A 25,273-nucleotide genomic window follows, 5' to 3' on the forward strand; every position below is an offset into this window, starting at 1 on the left:
CTTTCGTCTCCTTACCACCAAGAAGCAATGATATACACAAGAGTGTCTTGTATCGATTCTGCAAGCTTGCCAGATTTGTATTTTCAGCACTGCGTCTGTATTGACAACACTAGGTGCCATGAGCTGCTCATTACAGTGTCCCTTGTCAACCTCAAATAGCAACATTAGCCATTAGCTACAGACAGATAAGGTTCTCGTGCTGGATAACCAATGCGCATCTTATGTACTGGCAATGTGTGTCCATGGAGACGCTTAATATTCACCAATGCTGGACCCAGAGTGCATCATATGATTACAAACATGCTTTTTACTATTTTCAATATTTACCCTGATATTGCCTGTCTTCCCACCAACATTCACTGCTTTGCCCTTTAAGCAGAATAAAACAACATACATTTTTAAAGTGTTTAAATCTAACATCGTCTGCTTATGTATACACCCCATTAGTACTGTCACGTTACCTGTTGCTATACCCTGGGTGCTAATCAGAACCATCTTAATTGATCAGCTTCCCAATTAGTAGAGTACAAGAATATAATTTTGGGTCGGTTAAGGACATTATGTCTTGAAATAGATTGGCAAATGTTTCCTGAGGTTCCGATGTGCTTGTGGAAACACACCAGCATTAGACATACAAGGGAAATACACTGTTGTAGAAAGAAATTCAGTGTTGAAACATTCCTACATAAATCAGTGACAACAGTTTTGGTGAACAGCCCCCAAAGGGCAGTTACTTTTTACCCATAAGTTACTTTTGTAGACACTGTCATGGACTGTTATGCCAATACAGTTGACTTTTATACAACTGCTCAAGTCTTATTTCTCGTTGTTATGACAAACTAGCAAGGGTGCTTTTGGGTGTTATGTCTCGCTGAGGATAGTCTAAACATAGTCTACACTGCTTGGCTCGTCGCTGTGCTAGCCTTTGGACATTCTGTGGTCATCTGTTCTCCTTTGATAATTCTTCACTGCTAAACTAATTGATATTTTAAAGTAATTAGCTGTGAGGCTGCATTGACTGAAAATTTGAACAAAGACTCCACTGAAAAAGCTGTCAATCTTATATTGTTCCCAAGGTTCTTCAGTCACCTCGAAAGATCTTCAGTCGGATGTATTTCAATCCCCCACTCACCCCCTTGTGATTCTCTCAATCTGGATGCAGTGGCTAGAATATAAAACTGAGGGTATAGTCCAGTGTACTCCTGTCACCTACTGATCATGCTTACTGTGAGGCCAGTTTATGATTTAAAATACATACATAAAACAAAAGACACCCTCTCATCCCGAAGGCAAAAAAACACCGCGCCGGGACTTGAAACTACATAATTATAAACTTAAATTTCCCCATTTAAATCCACCACCACAACTATGTCAAAAAACACATACACAGACACGGGAAGGTCGGCCATGAATTTGGGCGTTTTTTTATGCTTCATTGTCCTTGTCATCACTGCAACAAACTCAGGGCGATCAGCATTCATCGCCTATCCCAACCTGACAATGATGAGCATACATTTTGTTTGTTGTATGATATGAGTTTAATATCAATCTAAGTTATCGGAAGACCAAAGTGGAAAAAACAAACTGCCATTCCTGTTTAGGCTACAAGTGTTGAACTGCTGATGTTTATGTCACACTTCAAATGGGCTAGAGCATGTCTGAACCTGTTGCCCTCAAAGGCCATTATCTCGTTGTCCTGGCTCTTATTCTCTGATTTAATCTAATTTATTTATCTAATTACACAATCATTTGGCCGGTATCCAGGGGCTGTTCCGGTTTCAAACTAGGTCATCAGTGATTGGCACCATTAGTGATGATGTATACAAGCAACACGAGTAATGAACTGTGAGATTGAAGCAGCCTTTTCCCTTCTAAATATGGAAAGCACTGTAGAAGTGTTGATGGAATACTTTACGACAAGATTTTTAGACCCACAAGTGCAAAAAGGTTATCATCACTTTGCCACCCAAAGCAAATCTCTGAGGGTGGTTTTACCAATATATTGTTTTGAAAGCATTCCATTTCAAATATAGCCAATTCTTCAAAAAGTTCTTATCTTGTGAGAGACTTCATTTTACAAATGACAGACTTCAAAGAAAAGCCCCCTCCCCACCCAAAAAGGAACTCTTCACTCTCAAGACAACGGAAATTACTGATGTAATTGGTGTTTTCTTTAAAGGCTTGATTATTGAACAATATTAGATATTCCCTTTAAAGCTAACACACTTGGGTGATAACCACTAACAAACATTCACAAAGGGATTACTTCTATTTTAATAGACTCCTTCTCAGCTCTTTGGCATGTGAAGTGGATCCACAGGGCATTTTTCATCAGTCAGAAACATGCATAAACATAATTAACTCCTCCACGCTTGAATTTAGCAAGTGTCTGACAAAAAAAAAACTGTTACTGAGTGAACTGTAGATTTTAAGAGTACAAGCATTCAGAAAGTGACCATTTGTAAGGCTACCACTGGGAATGTTGATTACATCTGCTTTTATTCTCATGACAAGAAAATTAGACAGCTTTGTGCACAAAGTACTTCTTTTTTAGTGGCACAATTGCTGAATTCTTAGTCTCCATGGGTGGTGCAGAACAGAGCAGGACCACATAACCCATTGTTGAGTGGTAAATGTAATAGACAGAAACCTAACACATTAACACTGACCAGGGTTAGAGAGTAACTATGTAACAGAGTTACGTAATTAAATTACAAAATCACTAATCAAAATGTACATCCGAATATATTATTTTCGGTTAACTCACTTTAAAGCCGATATGTAGACTATAATATTAATTCTGTTGCTTTGCATTTTTTTGCCACCTAGACAGGCTCCATTCATTTGGCAGTGTGCGCTCAAATTGTTAGCGTTGTTTTTGTTTGGTTCTCTTGTTTGAATTTGCACCGCCTCTTGTCTGCCATCAAAAAGTAATCAAATGCAATAAGCTACATTATTTCATGAAGTCATTAAAATAGTTATATAACTTGTTACATTTTTAACAGGGTGACTAGTGGTCTGTAACCTGTTCCATTTCAGACGTAACCTTCCCAACCCTGATACTGACAAAGGTGTTATATAGGCGCAGCAAAACTTTCACCTTTAATGATAAAGTTGGCAGTAAAGTCACATTACCCCTGAAGGGTGGAGTGGCTGAATGTAAACGGCATCTCAGAATAGTAGTTCTCCTGCAAATGAGTCCTTACTGCTGACCAGCAAAAAACATTCAGGAATAGAGCAACACGTGCCAAAAAATATGGGGACGCTAACAGCACCAATAATATATTATCTCAACGGAATAACAGTCCCAGCTCAAAACCCTTTCAGCCGGATTTCAGCTATCTGCACTGCTTTCCATCACACACACACTACCCTTTTCACTGTTCATTGCCTCCCCCCTTTCATTTGTCAGGAAGCCATGGTATCAATTGCTATGCAGGGAATTTCTTACTCAGCATGTTACCTTTTGCTCTGATAAACAGGCAAGTGAAATGAAGTCATCCAGTGATGTGGCAGTAGATCTCTGTGGCTATTCGCTGCTTTTAAACTGCATTCCTAAAATGACTCGACACAATTCAACTACTTTGAACAAAGACCCACTCAATTTACGCGCCCATGTGCAACATATCTATAGGGAATCTGAAATCTAACTGCTTTCCGCAAGTGCTGTTTGTATTACAGGAGCTGAATTCAACGATTTAAATATATCCTCTTCAATATATGGCCACAGAAATAGCATCCACCTTTTGACACCGAAGTAAACACAGCACTAGTTGCTTACAGCATAGAGGCCCAGAGAGGTGCTAAATCCCTGTCAGATTACCCACTTTCCCCAGAAGGGTTTAATACTACGGTCTATCTATCTAACAAATGGGAAAATGAGAAAAGACTCTAATACACACAGCCGTCTAGAAGCCAGATTAATGCTAGATTAATTACACTGCTCAAAAAACGCTGCAAGTCTTGATGTAGACACATTGTGGCCAAAGGCAAGGTTGAAGACATCACTTCAATTATATTTCTACTTTTGGAGTGAGATGCCACAGGGCAAAGAAAAAGCAATGTCACAGCACTTGGATCTACAGAGGTGCAGTCACACCACACTACAGCTCTGCAGCTACTCTGTGACACATTCCCATTTCAATCTAAACAAACTCATGTCAAGAGATCTCCTCACTCGTTTCAATGCTGAACCACTGACTTTTAGAACAGCAATACTGCTTTTCAGGTGTGGCAATGTTCATGACTTACTGAATGCAAGCATCTCATCATCAAAACCCCACAGAAGGGTCACTACAATCACAATTTGCTATTCCGGTGTTGTACACAGACACAGTACTGGAATCCAGACCTAGCTCTTACACTAATCATATTATTTGAAAACGAATCATTATCAAGTCCACTCAAACCTTTAGACATTAAGGTTACCATGGCGAAATGGAGAGACTGTCACATCTTGGACTATAACCATTATTTCTGTGGCCAGCTCCTCCTGGTTATTTCCTTGCTGGGTTTAATGGTGGCTTGCCACATAGGCCCCGGGGCATGTTTGTTGTGGTATTAGTTGCCCGCTGGTAGAGGAGATGCGGACAGCTGCCATCTCTCTGAATCAGAAGCAGGCCACCTCCTCTCACCACTTCAAGGCAGGCTACTAATTCACTCCAGCCGAGACAATACCCTCAACAAATATTTCAGAGGAGATGCCCTTTTCATGTGTTTCCATGAAGAACTAAGGCTTGAATGGACCAGCTCTGCGCCGCCTAGAAGTGCACACTTGAGAGTAAGAGTGACCTTTACTGTCTTGACTTGAGGAGCGGGGAACAAACGAAGATGACATAAAACAAACATAACATATACGTTATTGTTTAATAATGGAGAGTAGTTGGTCCTTTTGGCTGCTATCAAAGCTGAGGTTGCCCATCCACTAGGCTCAGGGAAGATAACGGGGCTAATCAAGATCAAAGAGAAGTCAGTGATTTACATTCATGCCAGAATATGAGGGGGATTTTTTCGTTACTATCCTACTTTACTGGTCTGTTTCAATTTTCCAGTGTGAATTTGAGGTATGTGTGTATTGATAAAATATGTTAAGCCTCTTAGAAGTCAGTCTGCCAAGTCCTTGACTCATCCAGGAGGTGTGCGTCACGGTGCTTTCCTTATTTACCCACCTTGTATAAACACAACATCATGGGTGTCAGAGTGAATTGCATCATAGAAAGGTGCACCATGTCAGGTGTCCTGAGCCCTTATATAAAGCTTTCACACAGAGAGGGCAGTGAGTAATAACCGGCATAACATTATGTCTGACACAAAATGCACAGTATTTGTACACACTTTATGTCTAAGGTGACATAAACACTTAGGATTCCTATTTAGAGTCAGTTAGGCCTGGTAAAGTAAGCATTTTATTGTGCGGGTATGTGTCAGGGTATAGATGCTAATGCTAATGATCTAATGATGATTTACATCAAGAGATGCATGCCAATTACCAAACAAACCTCAGGTTTCAGCGCAGTAATGTGACAGCACAGTAAAGTTTACTCACTCACACAATGCAGTGAAGCATTAGAGAAATCTACAAGTAGCCGACAGACACCATCCCTGAGTGGGTTAAGTTAACACCGGGGGGCGGGGGGTGGGGGGAGGGGGCGCGGGTGGGCAATTTCAAGAGTCAGTGTAAGATGAAGATGAATGTCGCCAGGAGGTCCCTGGTGACACGCCCCGCTCCCCTGCCACTCTGTGAAGAGCCCCACGGGGGTCTTAGAAGAGGCTTTGACATATATACACACACACACTCACTCACACACTCACTCACACACACACTCACTCACACACACACACTCACTCACACACACACACTCACACACACACTCACACACTCACACACACACACACAATCACACACACACACACTCACACACACACACACACACACACACTCACACACACACACACAGACAGACACATACACACACACTCACACACACACACACACACTCACACACTCACACACTCACACACACACACACACACACACACACACACACACACACACACACACACACACACACACTCACTCAGTCACACACACACTCTGCTGCTGCTGTTCCTGGCTCAGACCCTGGCTCTCAGACGTGCTATTTATAGGTTATCAGATGTGTCACCTCTCACATTCTTCACATCCTCCTCTTTTCATCACTCAGGCCATGCAGCCGCAGACCGCCAGGGAACACACACACACACACACACAAACACACACACACACACACACACATACACACACACACACACCGTCTCGCTGATCCCATCAGAGACTCACACACTGACACTGAGGCTAAGTGACACAATAGCTGAAAAAGAGACAAGTGCCATACGCCTGTGGTCTGTTCTTTGAAATAGAAATGTATCTTACTTACACGCTAGCTGAAACTGTCTGCTTGGATTGACCATTTAATAAAAATGTCAGTGTTTTATTCAGTTAGTATGTTTAATTTCGACTAACAGATCACGGGTCCTTATTTTAAAGAGCAACGAACACTGCAAACAGGCCTTTGCACCGCAGCAACTGCACAGTGAGAACAGGCGGGATGTATATACTTGCTAACTTCATGGACACAAGGCAGGGCGCAATCGAGCATAAATGGGCTGAGTGATAGTGGGTGTGGCCATCAAGACATTCTTTATCAGCCAATCACAATGGTTCGACCAAGCCTTGTTAATGTTCCTGAGCTCTGTAATTGTTCTACAGTGGAGCAAACAACACATTTCCGGTCGCGGACGGAGCAGTTTACACCACAATAGACATTCTAGTGTGGGGGGGGTTCATGCCCGACTTTGTACGAATTTTTCGCCCTGGTAAAGACAGCCAAGTCACTGAATGCGTCAACGTAAGTGGCTTTGGTATTCTGAGAACTGCTGCACAGTGCCAATAATGTTAGGCATAGAGGGAAGCAACAGCAACTTCACTGCCTCGCGGGGATGCTGCAGCCCCCTCACCCTCCTCCGCAAGGGCTCCCTCCATTATCGACGGACCTGCACCCCTAAAATATGCTCACCAAGGAAACAACTGTTCTGCCAACTGGTCTCTATTTTGATGCGGACAGTCTGCCCATGTTTCATCTCCTGCTGCTGGTACATGCACTTCGACCACCCTTTGCAGCGCTCCAGCTAATGTGCCCTCTGAAATGTTTTGCCATCGACAATCCATGTCTATATTGTGTAGAACACAACATGCCGCGAAGAAGGCACTTACTTTCTGAGGGCTGTATTGTAATGTGCCACCTGAAGCATCTGAAACACATTTTGAACAGGCTAAATGTTTGCTCATTCAAAGACCTGGCACTTGACGACGCAATATTGAATTGCCGTTGCCGCTGAATGGTTGGCATAATGTATGGCGTGATAAGCCAGGTGCGTAACGGATAGGCATTGTCTCTTAACAGCCACCCATCCGAGTCGTATGTAGACCTAGGATAGTTAACGAACAACTAAGTAACCTTACACATGAGGCCAGGGGATGCTGGAAGGATCAGGTGGCGTAAAAAGCCATGGTTTACTTTACAAGTTACTTTCCCAGCAACCAGAAAGGGTGGCGCACATCTGTGGTGTTTCTCCAGGTTGGGACCAGTTAGATGGCAGATGTAATTAACAGCCTCCGGTTGTAGATGGAAATATCTCTGGCAGTCCTGTTGCCTGAGGTGCATGAATGAGGGGCACAACTGGGCCACCCTCTCCCTATACCTACGCCTCATATATTGGACATTCAGGTAATTAATATCCCACATGAAAATAAATCATAAATTCAAAAGTTAACAACAGCATTTTGCCCTACTTTTGTCATGCACACCGCTGCTCCGATTAACTAGAATTTTCTACATGTCATGAGGTTATTTGTATACATATGTTAAGGCAGGACAGATATTTGCTTACCAATTAAATGTGCTATGCTGGGCGATGCTATTCACCTAAACCATTAGGGCTTTATAGTCAATAATGCTAATTTGGAATATTAGTTTCATATCTGGGCTTCAGTTAATCGGGACTTTATCGATGATCCATTATATATATTGTGTGATGTGTTGGGGTAGTGAAGCTGCTGGCATGCTACGGCGCTGTGGTGGCGTGCAGCGTCCAGCATGCAGTGCAACCAAGAAACTGTTCTGGTCTGAAGTTTGTACTGTTCTGTTCTGGAATAATGTGTTTTGTGTGTGATGGCTGATTTAAGACCTGTATTAGTTCTTTGTTAGTCGTTGTGTTAGTCGAGCATTATCTGTCCACTGTCAGGGTAAGTGTCAGTGTAAAGTAAGACCTACCTTCTGTTTCTCACATTCTGTATGTGTGAAAGTGTATTTTTAAGCCAATAAACGGTACTCCTGGGGCGGTGCGGCATATGGACCACAGGAGCTGCTTTTAAATCCAGACCTCTGTCTCTCTATGCCTCCTTCTGTGCTAAATTGCTACAATATAATATAACAACTGCATCTATAGAATGTATATGCAGTTCTAGTGCTTTTTAACATCTAGAGGAACATGACGGAGGTTGACTTTAAATGAGAATGTTTCTACAGTCATTCGTTTACCTTTCTTTTCTTTAGGAAAAGAGGATTACATTGTATAGCCATTTTGCGGTTGCCGGTTATAGTGTTCTAACTCAATAGTGGACCGATTTTGATCGTTGGCCCCAAAAAGAAAAGGAAATACGGCCTAGGTTAATAAATGCATGCTTCAGTGATCCAAAAATGGATTTTTCTCATACCAAACTTCTATTCACCCTCTTTCTGAAACGCTTTGTAATAACTCCTGTCTTTAAGTCTGATTGCTCAGCTAACATCATCATTGAGCAATAAGGATTGTGTTAGGAGATTGCGCCATCTTGGAACAAAGGAAAAGGCTGGAAATCCAACAATGCCTTCCAATCACCTGAGAAAAGTGGTTTATCCTAAAGGAAAGGGAAAATAGGAGGCATAATAGGTCTGCTTTAAAAAATACAGCAGGTCGTTATTTAGTCATTTTAGCAGACGCTTTTGTCCAAAAGTTATCATTGTATTGTTCAGTGGAAGGCTTGTCACATACCAGAACATATCTGATAACAGCTAGATATGTAGATGAATGGCATGGTTGAAATGGAAAATAGATCATCTTTCATTTAAGGTTCAGGAAAATCTCTGATAACCAGTCAGATATGTAAACGTATGGCGACTTCAAATCACAATAGGAGAACGTTCCACCATTCATTTCAATGGGATAAAATAGGGATGAAAAACAACAATCACAAAAAATGACAGAGGGCATTGCAACCCTACACACTACACTACATGGGATCAGGACGGACGTGTCAGAGTTGGAGCGGTGTTGATATCTCAAAAGTGCGAGGAACAAAAGCAGTGCCAGAAAACAGGTGTAATAAGAATAAAGAAGAAAATAAAACTTAAAAAGTGCAATAGTGCAATTTCCTATGCATGCTGTGTGATTAAGCAATCACACAAATTGCTTACACAATCACACTAATAATAATAATAATAATAATAATAATAAAGATAAAACTTAAGAAGACTAATAGTGTAATTGCTTATGCAACCATACTAAATATGAAAAAGATTGCACAATACACTACCTAGGCTGGTCTGTTGCATTCAGGCACACAGAGCCTTGTTTGTGAAACACTAATAAAGCTCCTCAGTTAAGCTTTAACATTTGGTCTCTGCGTGTCTTAGATAAAGCCTTCTGTCTTCCATCACCATGAAATAACAAGGCTGCTCTCTTGTACAGTATTAAATCGAAAACAAACCTTACTTCCAAGAAATCCTTGTTTATGGTTAACACCAGATTATTTCCTCTCAAGTTTCAGTGGCCAATCTGGTTTTAATAAACCAAAAAACAACAAATAAACAATCCTTACATAAAAAAAACATGTACTACTTGCCCTCTAATCCAAAACTGTTTAAACATGACATGCTATAGTTGATTTCAGAGGCTTGTAAATACTGATGTGGATAAAAGGTTAAAGAAAAAAGTAAGTCATTGAGCATAGAACCTCCGAAACTGACTAATCTAAGTGATAGACTATCATTAAAATCGTGTAATTTTGCTGGGTTGAACATCTATGACTACTGAATAATTTAGTAATATTCACTCATCTCACTCGCCCATTCTAGCCAAACACATAGGGCTAATCTTTCCCTGCTGTGAAACACTGGATTGTGCATTTCATCACCATGCTGAGTTCAGGTTATGGAGGTTATGAAGACATACTTCTTTGACTGAAACTGAAGTAAAAATGTGAAGGGCGAAACTTCATTTACTAACTAATGTACAAAAAATAAAACACCATGCATTGCTTCTTAAAACATAATCTATGGGGATTTTTCATGCTAAAATATGCAGTACCCAACACTTCAGAACTCAATGGTCAATGCAGACACCTGCTACCTTTCTTTCAGCCTCATCATCAGAGAGCCTCATGCTGTCATGACAACCAAAGCTGGCACTCTCTCCACACTCCATCCGAATTCTGATGGAGTCCATTCTAAACTGGCCAAGTCCATCTCCTGCTCTAATGCCAGCAAACTCATCGATTCCAAAAACAGGTCACCAAGCTGCCATAAACAGGGACCCAAAACCTCTAGCCCATTAAGCCCCCACCTACACCCCCCCCCCCCCCCCACCAAAAGAAAAATCCCGACCCCCCCCCCCCTCCATACACAAACCCACCCACACACAAAAAATTCAGCCAAAAGATAAACTCTGTAGATGATGCAAAGAGGGGAAAACAGAAGCCATTTTATTTGCAACACCACTTCATGTTAACAACAAGATATTTCAGATGTGCATTAAGTTGCTGTTAGGCAGTTTTATCCCTATCTAAATCGGGGGAGGGGGAGGGGGGGGGGGGGTCTGGCTAATTATTTTTGGCTGTAAACCCCTACCATGTGTACTGGCGCGCCTGCAACTCTGCCTCCCTCCTCCCATGCCACCCTCGATGCACTGGCCACATGGCCCTAGCTTTACATGACTCACTAATAATCAGGGTGCCTATTGAATCTAACTGACCTTGTAGTAGTGAATTTAAGTGAAGTTGTGTACCTGGACATAATAATTAACATAGAGTCTGATGTAGGGACAGGCAGTCCAGTCATTAGCTAAAAGAAAATCTAAAAATACAAAACCCTCTTCAGTCACAGGTGGTGCATTGTGACTGAGGGAACACTGACAGTTTTGAATATTTTCTGACAGAGCCTGATGCAGACCTACTTGAAGTAAATGACATATGTTGTTCCCTTTCCTTTCAGCACTGAAGCGCTGAATCCTCACACTTCAGGAATTGCTTTCAGCAATGCACACCTATCAAATCTATTTGTCAAGGTTTGCCTGTGCATTCTATGTGCTGATAATACTCAGATGCACTTGAGTGGTTCGCCGGGGAGATGGGTGTTCTTTTATGTCGAGCGCAAACACGTTCCTGATCAAAGTGGCGTGGAGGCAGGCTGAGTGGATGAAGCTTTGCATTTTATTGTGGTAATGTGTCACGATAAGCTAGTCTTCCCATGTCACGGCTTCCTTATCATTGTACATATTCATGCAGCTCGTTCGTTTTCTTTTCTTTCTCTATTTTTTTGACAAGAGATGACAAGAAATAACAGGTATCGGACCATGATCACACACCTCCGGCAGTCTATAGATGAGGAACACAAAGAAGAGGTACAGATAATACTATTTCAGTATCACTCAGGCTAAATTACATATTTCCTCCACAGGCTTGGCGCATCCATGAAAGAAGCATACTCCATGAGGATTTATACAGAGGGGAACATTATATCTTTAAATATAGAGAACACCACAAAGCCTGTAGGAAATTTCCAGAAACTCGAATAATCTTCATAACATAGCATAAGATGACAAGCAACACGGAGCACAAACGTGCATTATCCATGCTGGGATAAGCAGCTATTAGCTATTTTTTGCCCAGGGCAATTACATCTTCCAGGCAGCACAATTAATCTGATCAACACATCATAAGCCCACCAATAACTACATATGAGAGAATACAAGGAATGAAAAAACAATGAATCACTGACATAATCTCAGTTTTAGTTTTAACGCTTTAATCTTACCTCTGCCCCTATAGAAAACATCCCAACAAATCATCCTTTGCCCATCACACTCCAACAACCACTAAAATGATACAGCTGTCGAAGCGTGTCTTTAGGTAAACATAAAAATGTTGTTTTCTTTAAATACTCCTAGGTCAAGGGCTGCATATGGGGCGTGCTTCTTTATGTGCCAGACAGCCAGTTATGGCCAGCTACAGCGGCTGCCAGGGCAGAGCTTCTAAATCAGAGGCTGGCACTGACCACCTACAGTAAATGAGAGATGAATCACAAAGAGCACCAGTGGGCTTTGCCTATTTACTGAGCACTTGCAAGTCTGTGTGCCTCTCCTCTATCTGTGTGAGGACCTAGTTAAAGGGAAGGGAGGAGAGTTGCCATACAGTGTGCTTGTGTGTACGTGTGTGTGTTTATGGGGTGTGTGTATGTGTGTGTGTACGTGTGTGTGTTTATGGGGGGGTGTGTGTGTGTGTGTGTGTGTGTGTGTGTGTGTGTGTGTGTGTGTACACGTTTGTGGTGTGTGTACGTTTGTGGTGTGTGTGTGTCTCTGTGTGTGTGTGTGTGTGTGTGTGTACTTTTGTGGTGTAAGTGTGGGAGTGTGTGTGTGTGCGTGGCTGTCTGTGTGTGCAGGGGTGTTTTGTGTCGGCAGAGGCCTAATTTAAATCTGAATGATTAAATGAAAATATGGTCTTCACTGGCTCCAAATGGCGGGGTGATGTCACACAGGGGTTCAGGGAGAGTCATTAGACCTGGCACGCCAGTCCACAAATCAGCCACCTGCCACAGCGCGGCCCTGCGCCCACCACAGCTGCTCTCGCTCGCCCTCCTCTTGCCCTCCTCTCGCTCGCCCCGTCTCACCCCACCTCCTTGAGTCATCCTCATTTTCATATGCCACGCAACAGTGCACGGGGGCCAGCTTTTATGGACGGCAAAGATCATTAGTAAAGTCATTGCCGCTTCGGCGGCAGCTTCTGCCAAAAAACACTCCATTCCCTAATGGAGCCGCAGGAAATTTCATGGTTTGCCATAGAAAAATATTTGCCTTCTTTCGCTGTAAATTGTGGTGTACAAGATGGCTGTTTTACTATTGGAGACATTAGGCAGCTGCCATTGTCACACAGGCTTTCATCACTGACGCCCTTCAACTTGATGCTCTGTTTAACTTTTAAATGATGATGGGGCGTTTGCTTCCCTAGTGCTAGCGAAGCACTGTGTATTACTCGACTCATCTCCCTAACCCCCCCCCCATCCTCTTTCTCTATAAAGGCACTGGCATTGAATGCACATATGTTGCTAGACACTGTAATAGATGGAAGAAATGTAGTCTTTATCACAAGGCTTCAGGTGCTGGTCCAGACCGAAAGGGCAAAGCTAACATTTACAGGTCTCTCAGGGCTGTGCTTCCCTCCTGCTTCGACCAAATGTTTATTTAAAGCATTCGTCTTCTTAAGGGTTAGTTCAGCTGAATCTGAGCGAATTGAAAAGTCAAGACGATAACTATTATAGTCCTATTTTTATCTATTTTTCTTTGCCACACATTGTCCAATTCCAGGGTTGTACTTTTTTCCCCTCTTCTTTGATAAATTGCACCATGGTCGTGAGAGCTCAAGTAGTTTCAATCGGAAATTGCATTTCTGAATTCGAGCTTAAGTTGGTATATATATATCTCGCCTGTGCAAATCTGGACCATTTACATTCAGCTGTGTATTCCAGGCATGGCACATGTTTGCATGGAGAGAATGTAAATGACAGTGTGGTTTCACCCAGCCCCGGATGACAAATTGTTCATGGAGTCCTGGGGTCATATTTTAAAGAGGAGAGTGAAGATTACACTGACACTGATCCTGCCGTGCAGAATGTGCTGAATAGGTAAAACATTTATTTCTCACGGGCACCTGGGCCCCACTCACACTTGAGCGGAGAATTTATCGGCATACTTTCCAGAACAGGATTTAAAAAGGAATCATCCTCAAGATTGTACTTATCAATACAATTTCATGGGTTTTTATAATTGGTTTCAGAATGACTTTCCTCCCCCTCCTGACACAACTCTATCAAAGAATGACCAAAAGGAAAAGCAAAAGGAAAATCTGTTCTCTGGGGCATATCAACATCTCGGCCGCTCACCGTGGTAGCGCTTGTTTGCCTGTCTCCACGGATTGAAATGGTTCCAAAACATCAACAGGTGTTTCCTGGTTCCCACTATTGCCAATCCCGAAGCTCTGCCCCATAAGTCCTTTCAACAGATATCGTATGCATCTGTGTAAACCCAAGCACACATTCCCACGCTGTGAGTACCTTGTGTCCACATTCTATAACAACATTCCACTTGACCCCCTTTATCAGATGGAGGCCGCACAGGGACAGGCAGGGGGCAGAGGTCAATGTTAGGGTGGAAAAGGCCCTTACATAAACCTTTAGAGTGTATGTGAAGCTACAAAATAAGTGTTTGTCAATTTTAAAGTTTACCAACCGGCACAAACAGAATCAATTACATTGTATTAACAGTAAGAAATGGCAATGTCGAAGATATAATTGGGGACATTTTCTCTGAGTGATCAATATCAGTGTGGGAGCAAGCACATTTCAAGGAAATAGCACACGGTTTATTTAACTTCCTGCTTTAATCAAATACTAGGCTTGTGAGCCATTGAGTAAACATAAAAGCAGTCTCTGTAGATATGGGTTTATTTGAGTATTCAACCCATGCAGAAAATAAGTATTTGTTTTGATAGGACATTTCCTAGCTCCATGCAGGCACAAAGCCTTCCATTGGTCTTCATGAAAACCATAGACGTAACAGCTCTCTAAGGCCAAAAAGTCATTGTCACAAATACTCTTTCAGTGTTTTTACCTATTTATAAAAAAATGATATTGTGAGCCTCTCTTGCATTGCAATCTGTATTTCTCATCATGAACAGGGCTGATTGCTGAATATAACGTTAATTGTGCATAGTAATATGCGCTAACATGAAACAATACTGTTACTATGTAACTTTGTATAACTAGTGATTATCAAATGATCAAATGCATATGGCAGAAATGAATGGAAGGCTTTTTCACCACCCCACCCCACCCCCACCCCCCATTTTGGAACAACAAAGAACAGACATATTTCACATCACTAGCCACCGCGACCATGACGACCACCACCGGCAAAAAAACGTTTAGAGGATTCAAAATCCACCTTCTCCCCCATGTTCGATGCTCTCCATTCAAAAACGTTCTTATGATTTCACATTCCCATAACCTCCTGCACCCCTACCCCCCCACCCTTAAATGAAGCCATTCCTATTCTCCAGCAGCCACTCCTTACATTTCCATTCATGTTTTCATATGAAAATGAAGTTGCCACTCACAGAGCATGTGGTACATGGTATGTCAGCTGAGGGATGGGGGGCCTTATTCTCTGCACAAGTCTTTGACCGAAAAGAGGCTTTTGAGTGTTAATCACTGACGACAGATTGCAAGCATGCTGAAGTATTATAGCTTGCTCTCGGTGAAATCAGGACCCCAGCCAAATTGCATTGTAAGACTGTGTGTAAAAGGGAGTTGTTGATGTATTAATGGCATGGTCAAATTGATGGGTCTAATGCTCTACGTGACCAGGTTTTTATTCCTGAATGGATGACCGGCAGGACAATCTAAGAAACTTCAGTCTCTCCTTGGGGACTGTCTTTGGGGCTATTATTACAAACATGAATGAATACCTATTGTGCTAAATATGCATTTGTTAATGTGAAACATGCATGTAATAGTAAACAAGTACTTTTTCTTTCTTTAGTGTCCAGTGTTTTCCATACATTGACTTACTTGTGGCGGCCCACCACAATATCAACATTGACTGCCACTAACTGATTTAATTTTTTTATTTTTATTAAAATGGATAAAATTGTATTTAATTTGTTAGTCCAATCATCAATTAAGGCCCCTTGGAAATAACATTATATAAAAAATGCAATAACAGATCTACTTCACACTACTTGGCATGCGCGCATTTTATGTGGGCACAAGAAAGAGAGAGAGAGAGAGAGAGAGAGAGAGAGAGAGAGAGAGAGAGAGAGAGCGCACCGGTTACAGGGCTTGTCATTGTTGGCATCTGGTGGTAGCTAGATAGCTAAATCACTTAGGCAAGACTTAAGGCTTATGGATATAAGATTTTTTTTTCCAAAAAGAAAAGGATGAAGGCAACGAGGCACAGGCGAGGCTAGAGGAGGTGGAGGTGGAGGTGGAGGAAGAATTATCTCCTGTTGCTGCAGTTGTAGAGGAGGTGGAGGAGGCGAGGCTAGGAGGCGGAGGAGGCGAAGCTAGAGGAAGCGAGGCTAGGAGGTGGAGGAGGCAAAGCTAGAGGAGGTGGAGGAAGCGAGGCGAGGAGGTGGAGGAGGCAAAGCTAGAGGAGGTGGAGGAAGAGTTATCTCCTGTTGCTGCAGTAGTAGAGGAGGTGGAGGAGGCGAGGCTTGAGGAGGTGGAGGAAGAGTTATCTCCTGTTGCTGCAGTAGTAGAGGAGGTGGAGGAGGCGAGGCTTGAGGAGGTGGAGGAAACGAGGCTAGGAGGTGGAGGAGGCAAAGCTAGAGGAGGCGGAGGAGGCGAAGCTAGAGGAGGTGGAGGAAGAGTTACCTCCTGTTCCAGTGAGAGTGTCTCATCTCTGCCTCATCTGCAGGCGCGCCTTCACTACACCTCAATTGACCAAACAAAGACTGACGTGTTTTCTGATACTCAAATAGTACGATGTTCACATAAAATCTAAAAACCTTGCTAATATTTTCTGTTTTCAACGCAAGTTCATGGGTAACCTATCGCAATGTCCATGTCTTGTGTCAGTGTGACTTAAATGTTATTAGCAAAAACAGAGTTAGAAACTTAACAGAGCGCACATGGGAAAGCTGAACAGCCTGACCAGTGTGATTAGCTTTCCAATTAATTTGCTTTCGAATATGTCCAGGCTTCAACCACTGCTGCTGTGGCAGCTGAAGCAGCAAGAGAGGGTCAGGATGAGATGGCTGTAACGTTAGCTAATGAAGAGGAAGATGCAGGAGAGGAGGAGGAGGAGGAAGAGGAGGAGGAGGAGGACAGCAGCCAAGATGCTGCGGTGGGAGAGCCAGCTAGGGCAGAAGCAACAGGTGAGATGGACAGTACACACACAGATATTACACACAGAGATGTAGAAGCAGGGCAGGTCAGAAAAGCAGATTTCTCAAGAATAGGGGACTGTCTTGTAGACAGGACATCAGCAAGAAGCAAGCACAGAGGCACGGGATTTAGAGTGCCTGAATATGCCTCAATGGAAGACTTGGATGTAGCATGGTAAATGTAATATCTGTGCTATCATGAAAAAATTATTAGAAATAATGTTAGCATACAATGGTTTTTTTTAAGTTTACAATGTACTTAATTATTATCATAGTATTATTTAAGAATGAATGACATGACATTATGACATAATGACATAATGATAAGATTTAGGTAGCCCCCCATCAGCTACCACCACAAATAGAATCCAATTCTGTGGGAAACACTGGTGTCTATATGATCTGAGTGAGAAAAGTCCAATCCAAGGGCTCAAATGATTAGGACTTCAAGCATTAAACATTCAATCCTCCTAATCATGTTGCTCAACCTTGGGTTCAAACAAACTGCCTCACTGTGTGTGTCAAATCAATGGTTTCACATGCATTCTGCAGAGACTAAAATCGATCACTTATGGATACAAAACTTGCAACATTGTTCCACTCTTGAAAAAAAAAATCAATAATCAGCGGGATGGCAATCAAGTCCTGGCTGGCTTTTCCCATGACAAATAATCTTGTGTCTGACCAACATTCAAGCAAAACATACACACACACCAAATCACCGATGCGAGAGAGCGAGGACTACAATTTCTCACTCTGAGGACCTTAGTAGAAAAAAAGGGAGGGGGGGAACAAAGACAAGCTTCTGCAGTAAATGATTGCACAGATGGTGTGGCAATGAAACGTCGGGTTTACAGTCGTGAATGAGTGGTGTGTACTCGCCTGATGGTACACTCAGCAGATGATGCACATGTGGACGGAAACTGTGTTTACCTGCCATGCCATAGACACAATACTTTGATGGCCTCGATATTTCTAGAGAAAAAAGCTGTCTGGTTGATCTTGCCATAGCCTATGCTGTACTGACGGCAGGTTGGTTAACATAGATGAATAGTCTTACAGTATAGATTAATATTCTCACGATATCAAGAGTACCACTTTATATGAGTTGAAAATGAAGGTAAAAATAATGAGAGTAACAAGATGTTGTCCAGTTTCTTCAAGTCAATGGATCAGCACCTTTCATGAGTGTTTAAGACAGTCGCTCATGACATGGAAAAACGTTGCAGCTTTTGAAATTAAAGGTAGAGGTTGAATGTCAATCTCATCCCGATTTGCAAGCTTTGATAATGCAGCTGGCTGGCTCTTCTTAGGGGATCAATACTACCTAACCCATTCCCAGAACAGAGCTGGTGGCTTTCCAAATATCCAAAGACCTTGACACAGGACTTGAAAACTGGCTGACACTGTATGCACATCAACAACTTTGCTGAACCTTTCTGAATTAAATAAGCCATTCAATTTATGACATGGTGTGAAGTTAAGGCATCAATGCAACTGGAGAGTCAAGATCTAGACGTAGATGGCATACGAAACACTTGCACAAAAGTCTTTGTGATGGGCAGGACCTCGCAAAGACTGTGGAGCCTCATGGCTTTCCAAGTTAATCAGTAATCCCTGCTGCCATGGGCTTGGACTTTGAAGCATTGAAAGATTGTAATGAGGGTTTTGCCGATAGAACAGTCTACAGTTTTGACACGTTTTTGTTGGAAAGTTCTTCTGTCAGTTATACTGAGGTTTTTTTCTTCTATTGAAATAAAGATGAAAGAGGTCTTCCTAGAGCAAAATGGTGTATTGCAGTTTCAAGAGACTATATATCTGGAGTTAAAAGGGCTCTGGAGTGTTATAAGTATGGCTAAGGCAGTCTGACATTTCAAACCCCAGTGTCCACAAGATCCTGTGGAGTTGCATTCCAAAGGTTAAGTTATTGATGCTATTACAGTAATTTACCAACAGCATCTCTTCAAAACAAATAGAGAAGAGAACCCAAAACGAAGAGTTAAGTCACTGAAGCAGGATGTTAAACCATTTTGTACATTAAACGATAGTGGCAACTGTACCACCCCATCTATTTACTGACCAAATTGATGACAGTTTAGTTTTGAAACCCTGTTAAAGGAGGTCCTTAAATGATCATCATTGTCATTCATTTTCTCTCATCTTTACAAATGCAAATTACATCCCCCCCAAGAGACAAAAATACATATTTAGTGGGCGGAGAAGATATCTTGAGGCATACTTTTGATAATTTGTCTTTTTCAAAGCCTGTCTAAAATGACTCTCATAGATGCAAAATTGGGGAATCATAAATATGCCAATTAATGAGGCATGTTGTTTTTTTATTACCCCGAATCAAAACATATGATGATTTCATAAAAAGGGTCTTGCATCAGTAATTACACATGGATAATCTCTAAACAGGATTTACTCACATGACATCACGTGATGTATAATCCAGTCATATGAATGAAAGAAAACGTGCATAATGTTAAATTCAGTCTATTTCTCAATGCAAGCTAAATTACTCAGAGGTATGCAAAAGGACGTGTCCTTGGGCTATTTAATTTTTTTCTGATGGGATAATGTGATTTCCTGCACCTAATTTCAAATACAAATCATTGCTCGAAGGCTATAAAATCATAACTTTCCTTAGTCAAATTGTTATGTTTCACCCTCAACTACCCCACCCCCCTACCCCCAACAAACACACCCCTTCAACACACCCTAGAGTTCGAGCGCGGGGAGTCGTTGTCACACATCTACCATCTGTGACCACCCAAAGACTTTGGAACATTTGCAGTGACCAGACGATTCTTCATTTGTCAGATTATTATCATACACGCTATTGCAATGAAAGCCGTATCCCATTAAACTTTCGCAATGTGTTTAGTCTACCGTCTGGTGATTTCAAGCCACAGATACTTCTATTCCGTTGGGTCCAGTGAAAATAAACTAGCCTACAATAAACCACAATAAACCACATTCTAAGACATTCTTAGGCTATAAGGCTTCCACTGTACGGACATAATATAGCCTACATCTTTAAAACGTAGCCTTTAACTTTCCTTTCATGAGTTTTAGAATACATTTCCTTACCTTGAGCTGCTGTTTTCAACACGTGTATGAAAAGACACAACGCCCACAAACTCCATGATCTTAATGCCAACTTTCCCCTTCCATTGTGGTTTGAAAATCTTGATGAAGAATTTCTTGCGTTAGCGACAATCATTTTGTTCGCAAGTGTTTGGCTCCGGCTGTTCACAAAAGCCTCACTGTCAGAACCGAAATAGTGGTGCTCAGTAAACCTGAATTCAGAAGCACTGTGATGCACGGACATCACATTTGTAGCGTTACAGGTTTTCCCGGGATCTGCCTGATACGAGCCACCGTCTCCTGTGCGAACAATGTCCTCTGTATTCACTCTTCTGTTCGGGGGCTTGTTTTGGCGAGTTTGGTGTATACCCTTCAATTCTCCAAAAAGTGTTTTTATCTCCGTTTCTTCGGCGTCAACACTTATTTCATAGTGAAGGCGACCTCCTCGGTCTGTCATTCTGGGGTCAGAATTGTGGCAGTGGCAGTGGCGCTCAGCAGCTCTCTTTTGAGCTACAGTCCCCCCTCGCGCTGTTTCGTAGCTGTGAGGATTCTGATCACTGAATTCTCTCTGCCGTCACCTTGCTCGACATGAAAACCGCCGACACTGGGCTCACACAATACCATGCTGCTTCAGTCCCGAAATAAAACGTAGTAAATTCAGTGAGCAGCTGTACAGTCAGGCGAGTTGCAAGTTAAGCTGTTTGGATAAAACTCACAGGACACCTAACGTTAAAAGGCAATTGTTACGGTCTCATCATGAAAAAAATGTTGCTCACAGCTGGAGAGATGTGGTCCTCAACAACCACTTTCTGAAGCGCTTCTTGAAATATGTTTCATCAGTTGGTTTGCAAGAGGACCGACACTTGATGCAGTTTCCCTCTTCACTGTCAGACGACGTCCATGCTACTTAATTTCCTGGGAAAAGTGTTGGCTGACGTTAGACTAACCGATAGGCTGGGTAATATCTTTTGGTTTGTCTATTTAAAACAAGATATGCAAATCCTCGCTATATTGAAGAACCCTGCCACTAAGCATAGGCTATTAAAACAACTCTGTTCAGGACAAATTATGTCTGACGCACAATTACGTTATTTCGCTGCGCACCACAAGCTTGTATTTATGTATCCTATCCGACAAAAGGTAAAACCACAAGTTATGAAGCTACTGACAAAATGATGCTGTGTCGAGCTGACGTTACGTGTTATATCTTGAGTTGTCATGTGTCGTTAAAGCTCTTACTTAAAACAATGGCGTCTTATAGGCTAGATTATACAAGACGCATTCAACGAAAAAAACTTATAACTATTTGGACTGATTAGAAATATGTCTATTTACCGGAATTAAACAATAGGATGAGATACTACATTTCCCCTTAACAGGACAGAGATAAACATAGCCTGCGGTACCTCTTGAAAACATACACCGATTGTAGCTGTGATTTTGACATAAAGCGAAGCCCCGAGCAGGTGGTGATGGTGGGAAGGAACTCACGTAACGTTAGCCTGTAGAACACAGAACTCTCCAGAGAGCGACGTGGGGGTGGTGCCACCGCGGCAACACTACGGCTCTAGACTTGCCGCTTAACTTCTATTCAGTAGCCTACAGTTCTGTTCCTCCGCCCTACCTCAGACTTTGGCTGTTCCGCAGAGTCCGGAGTTGATTGCAGATGGTGATTTCGCATATTTAGCACCTTTCGACAGTAACAGGAGATTTGGTTAGGCTTATAATGAAGTGTTCTACTGATAGCGCAATGTATCTTCATAAGCCTAACTGGTACGCGTGTTTCATAAACAGTTCCAACATTAGATCCATCAATGAGTAAGATAATTGCAGTAAGGTTATTAAATCTATGTCTGAGTTTATTTTTGTATTGTATTGTTTTGTTTTTGTTAGGTGGAGTAAACAATGAATAAACCAGACATACAGGGCAGCTTATTGAGAAATGTTTGAGGCAAACTCATAAAGTTACAGCGTCATAAGTAATCTTGATCTCCATACCTTTTTATAAGAAGGTTACCGAGGTAACAAGTAACGTACGCACAGCGCACTTCCGGGTGTTGGAGAGGATGAAACTCCATGACCCATGCTGTAAATGTAACTCAATAGGACATCAAGGGTACTTTGGCTGGTATGATTAAGAAATTGATGAGTTCACTACATACAGATTGAGAATCATGGTTGTGGTTGCTTATTATAAATTGCAAGCACCTTTCACAAAGGCCATTTTTTCCATTCCAGTTTGAATCACAGCAGTGTATTTTCAATTGCCACTCGGAAGGCAGAAAATCCAGAAGCCTATTCAGGGATATAAAACTATCTCTGTACAGATCAGCAGTTTCACGCTCTACAGCACCCCACCCACCTACTCGCACATAGATGCACATGCACACACACATGTACAAACACCCACACACACACACACGCATACATGTAACACACATACTCATACATGCACACTCACATACACATACATACATAAACTCAGTGACACATAAAGAATGCACCGGCACACTTACACACACACACACATAAACACACACACACAGAGACACACCCACACACACATACACAGACAGAGGGAGAGAAGCCTTTTATTGCTTGAATAACTTTACTTAGGACATATTTTTATGCTGATGAAATTGAGTTTTCAGATTTCAAGGTTTTTTGTTTCGTTGAGTCTGCAAATAACTGCTTGCTAACAGACAACCTGGCAATCTATGTGATCTACGCCTTTCCATACATGGGGTAATTCATCAGATCATTTCACAGAAGGTAATGATTTATCTTGCCCAAGCTTTTGCCTAATCAAAGGATCGTTATGATGGATTATAGATGGCATCGATGTCATGTTTTTTGAGTTTCTGTTTTCTTAGTTTCACGGTTTTGAGGTATTTGTTTTCTTGGCCATGTGCTCTTATAGTCATGTGCTTTTGTTTTCCCTATCTCTGTCTCGGCCTCTGTTTGTTGTGCTGATGTTCATGCCCTTTCGTTACTTCCTGGTTCCCTAGTTCTTGTTTATTAAATCATTGGTCCCACCTGTGTCTTGTTATCTTATTAGTCCTGTGTATTAAGTCCTTGTGTTTCTTCAGTTGGTGCTCTGTCATTGTTTGTGTCACCTCCATGCTGTCTCACTGCACCATTCCTATGTGTACCTTCCTGAGAGTGAGTAAAGACTCCCCATTGTATTTCAACTGTGCCTCATATCATGCATTTATGTCCAGCTCTACTCCTGTGTGTCGTGTGACATGGCACACCTGATTATGGTGCTTCAGCCTTTGCTACGCAGCAATGCATATGGCAAAAGCCTCCCCACATCTGATAGATTTCGAAGAATCAGTTCTTCACCATTTTCTTTTGAAGACAGATTCACACTGTGCAGTTTGAACCCCGCACTCAGATGAAAGAACAGGTTAACCTTGGCTACGAGGGGAGAAAATAAACGGTGTAAGTCATTTATTTCCTCAACAGACTCGTGCTGCCCGTCACACATTGCACATCATGGCTTTAGTGTAGCTTGTTTCTCTCTCTACCAGCTTGTGTAAATTCCTGTAGTCCCCTAAGGCAGAATAAAGGGAGAAAGCACCTCTCTCTCTCTCTCTCTCTCTCTCTCTCTCTCTCTCTCTCTCTCTCTCCTTCCACTCAGGTGGATAAAGAGAACTCCACATCGCCTCCCTCTCCATATCCTCATGATGCCTGTCACAGTCCATCCCTGCTGGACCACATTCTATGGATACATCTCAATGAGTGTCTCTCTGCTGTGAGGGGAAGCAGGGTACCTCGCACTGACTGTGGCCAATAAATCATTCTCCCCTTCCTTATCTAAAGCCAAGTGTGCCGATGACACGCTGTGGGAACACAATCAGATGAAAAGGAGACATCGAGCATGTAGGGCCAGCGAGGGGTTTGATGGGAACCATGCAGGGGGAAGGATATGGGAGGGGGAAGAGATCACAGGGATGAGATCCATGCCTGCGGTGAGTTAAAAGAGTCACACTCCCAAAGCTAGGCCCTCCCTGCCCTGGTCGAGCTGTGGTCAGACAAGATTGAGAATTTTAACTAAGATGGTGGATGGTGCTTTCCGCATGATAATACTTTGCCTTGCCTTATGTCCAAGTGGTTTTGCTATTCAGGGATGTTCTTTTTAAGGTAGATAAGCTATTTTACATTATCCTGCATTGATACTTGTCCTCCCTGTTGGAACTAACTCCATGACCTTGGCGTAAGGAGTAGCAGGATCTTCTAATTAATCAGCAAAGGCAAAGGAACAGAAGAACACTTATTCTAAGTTGCCCAGTATTCGGTCACACAGTGTTAAATAGCTGTGTAACTGGTCAGCATGTGCCTTGATATTTTCTCTCTATCTCCTGTTTAAAGAAGGGAAGTTAGTTGGGCATGGGACCAAGACTAAGCACTGTCTGTTATGTGCCCCAGCCCTGATAAATCACATTTCTCTCTCATTAGTGCAGTAAACTGCCCTTGCCAGCACTCTGTGCGTTTCAAGAAAAGAAAAAAACCCAGCAGAAGCTAAGTATCATCCCCTCTTTAGCCAGAGGAGGAAGTCTCTGCAGAGTCCTTCCAAACAATCTGGAGGCCAGTGAACTTAAGCCATCAGTGCCAGTCAAACTTGGCTCGACCAATTATTATTTAATTAGACAGTCTCTGGATGGATGAGAAATGTTTTGAGAGCCAAGAGTCTAGAGCGCTCGAGGAAGTGAAATTCCCCTATGGAATTCATGTAAAGTAATCTTATTTTGTATCACCATGATGTTCTGCATAAATGTGTTGTTTAATACTGATGTATGAATTGATTCTATTTTTTGTCATCACAGACATATAGGCATATTCTTTTGTTTGCAATTTAATTCCACCGTACACAATACAATACCTCGCTATGTAGCAGGTAAATCAACATTCATTCAAGTAGTCTTGTACAGTAATGACAACATT

General features: G+C 42.2%; 1 protein-coding gene and 1 long non-coding RNA gene across 7 annotated transcripts in view; one reads left to right on the forward strand and one right to left on the reverse strand.

Moving 5' to 3' along the window:
* sdk1a (sidekick cell adhesion molecule 1a) overlaps positions 1 to 21,959 on the reverse strand; it is a 225,406-nt gene extending 203,447 nt beyond the window's left edge. For 4 of the 5 annotated variants that reach the window (XM_031566337.2, XM_031566328.2, XM_031566313.2 and 1 more), the window contains exon 1: positions 20,330 to 21,957. In XM_031566337.2, coding sequence (XP_031422197.1) covers positions 20,330 to 20,783 — 454 coding nt within the window. In that variant the 5' untranslated portion in view covers positions 20,784 to 21,957. Of the gene's footprint in view, positions 1 to 20,329 lie in introns of all 5 variants that reach the window. The other variant, XM_031566320.2, reaches the window with a different exon arrangement.
* Positions 21,960 to 23,118: 1,159 nt separating this feature from the next.
* On the forward strand, positions 23,119 to 25,023 carry LOC116222301. Of its 2 annotated transcripts, none has more exons than XR_004164593.1 (3): positions 23,119 to 23,488; positions 23,687 to 23,770; positions 23,970 to 25,023. It is a non-coding gene; the product is annotated as an uncharacterized LOC116222301 (long non-coding RNA). The 2 variants fall into 2 exon arrangements; XR_004164590.1 differs by having other exon boundaries at positions 23,691 to 23,770.
* The last annotated feature ends 250 nt before the right edge of the window (positions 25,024 to 25,273 follow it).

Source organism: Clupea harengus, chromosome 1, assembly GCF_900700415.2.
Source record: "Clupea harengus chromosome 1, Ch_v2.0.2, whole genome shotgun sequence".
Taxonomy (NCBI): Eukaryota; Metazoa; Chordata; class Actinopteri; order Clupeiformes; family Clupeidae; genus Clupea; species Clupea harengus.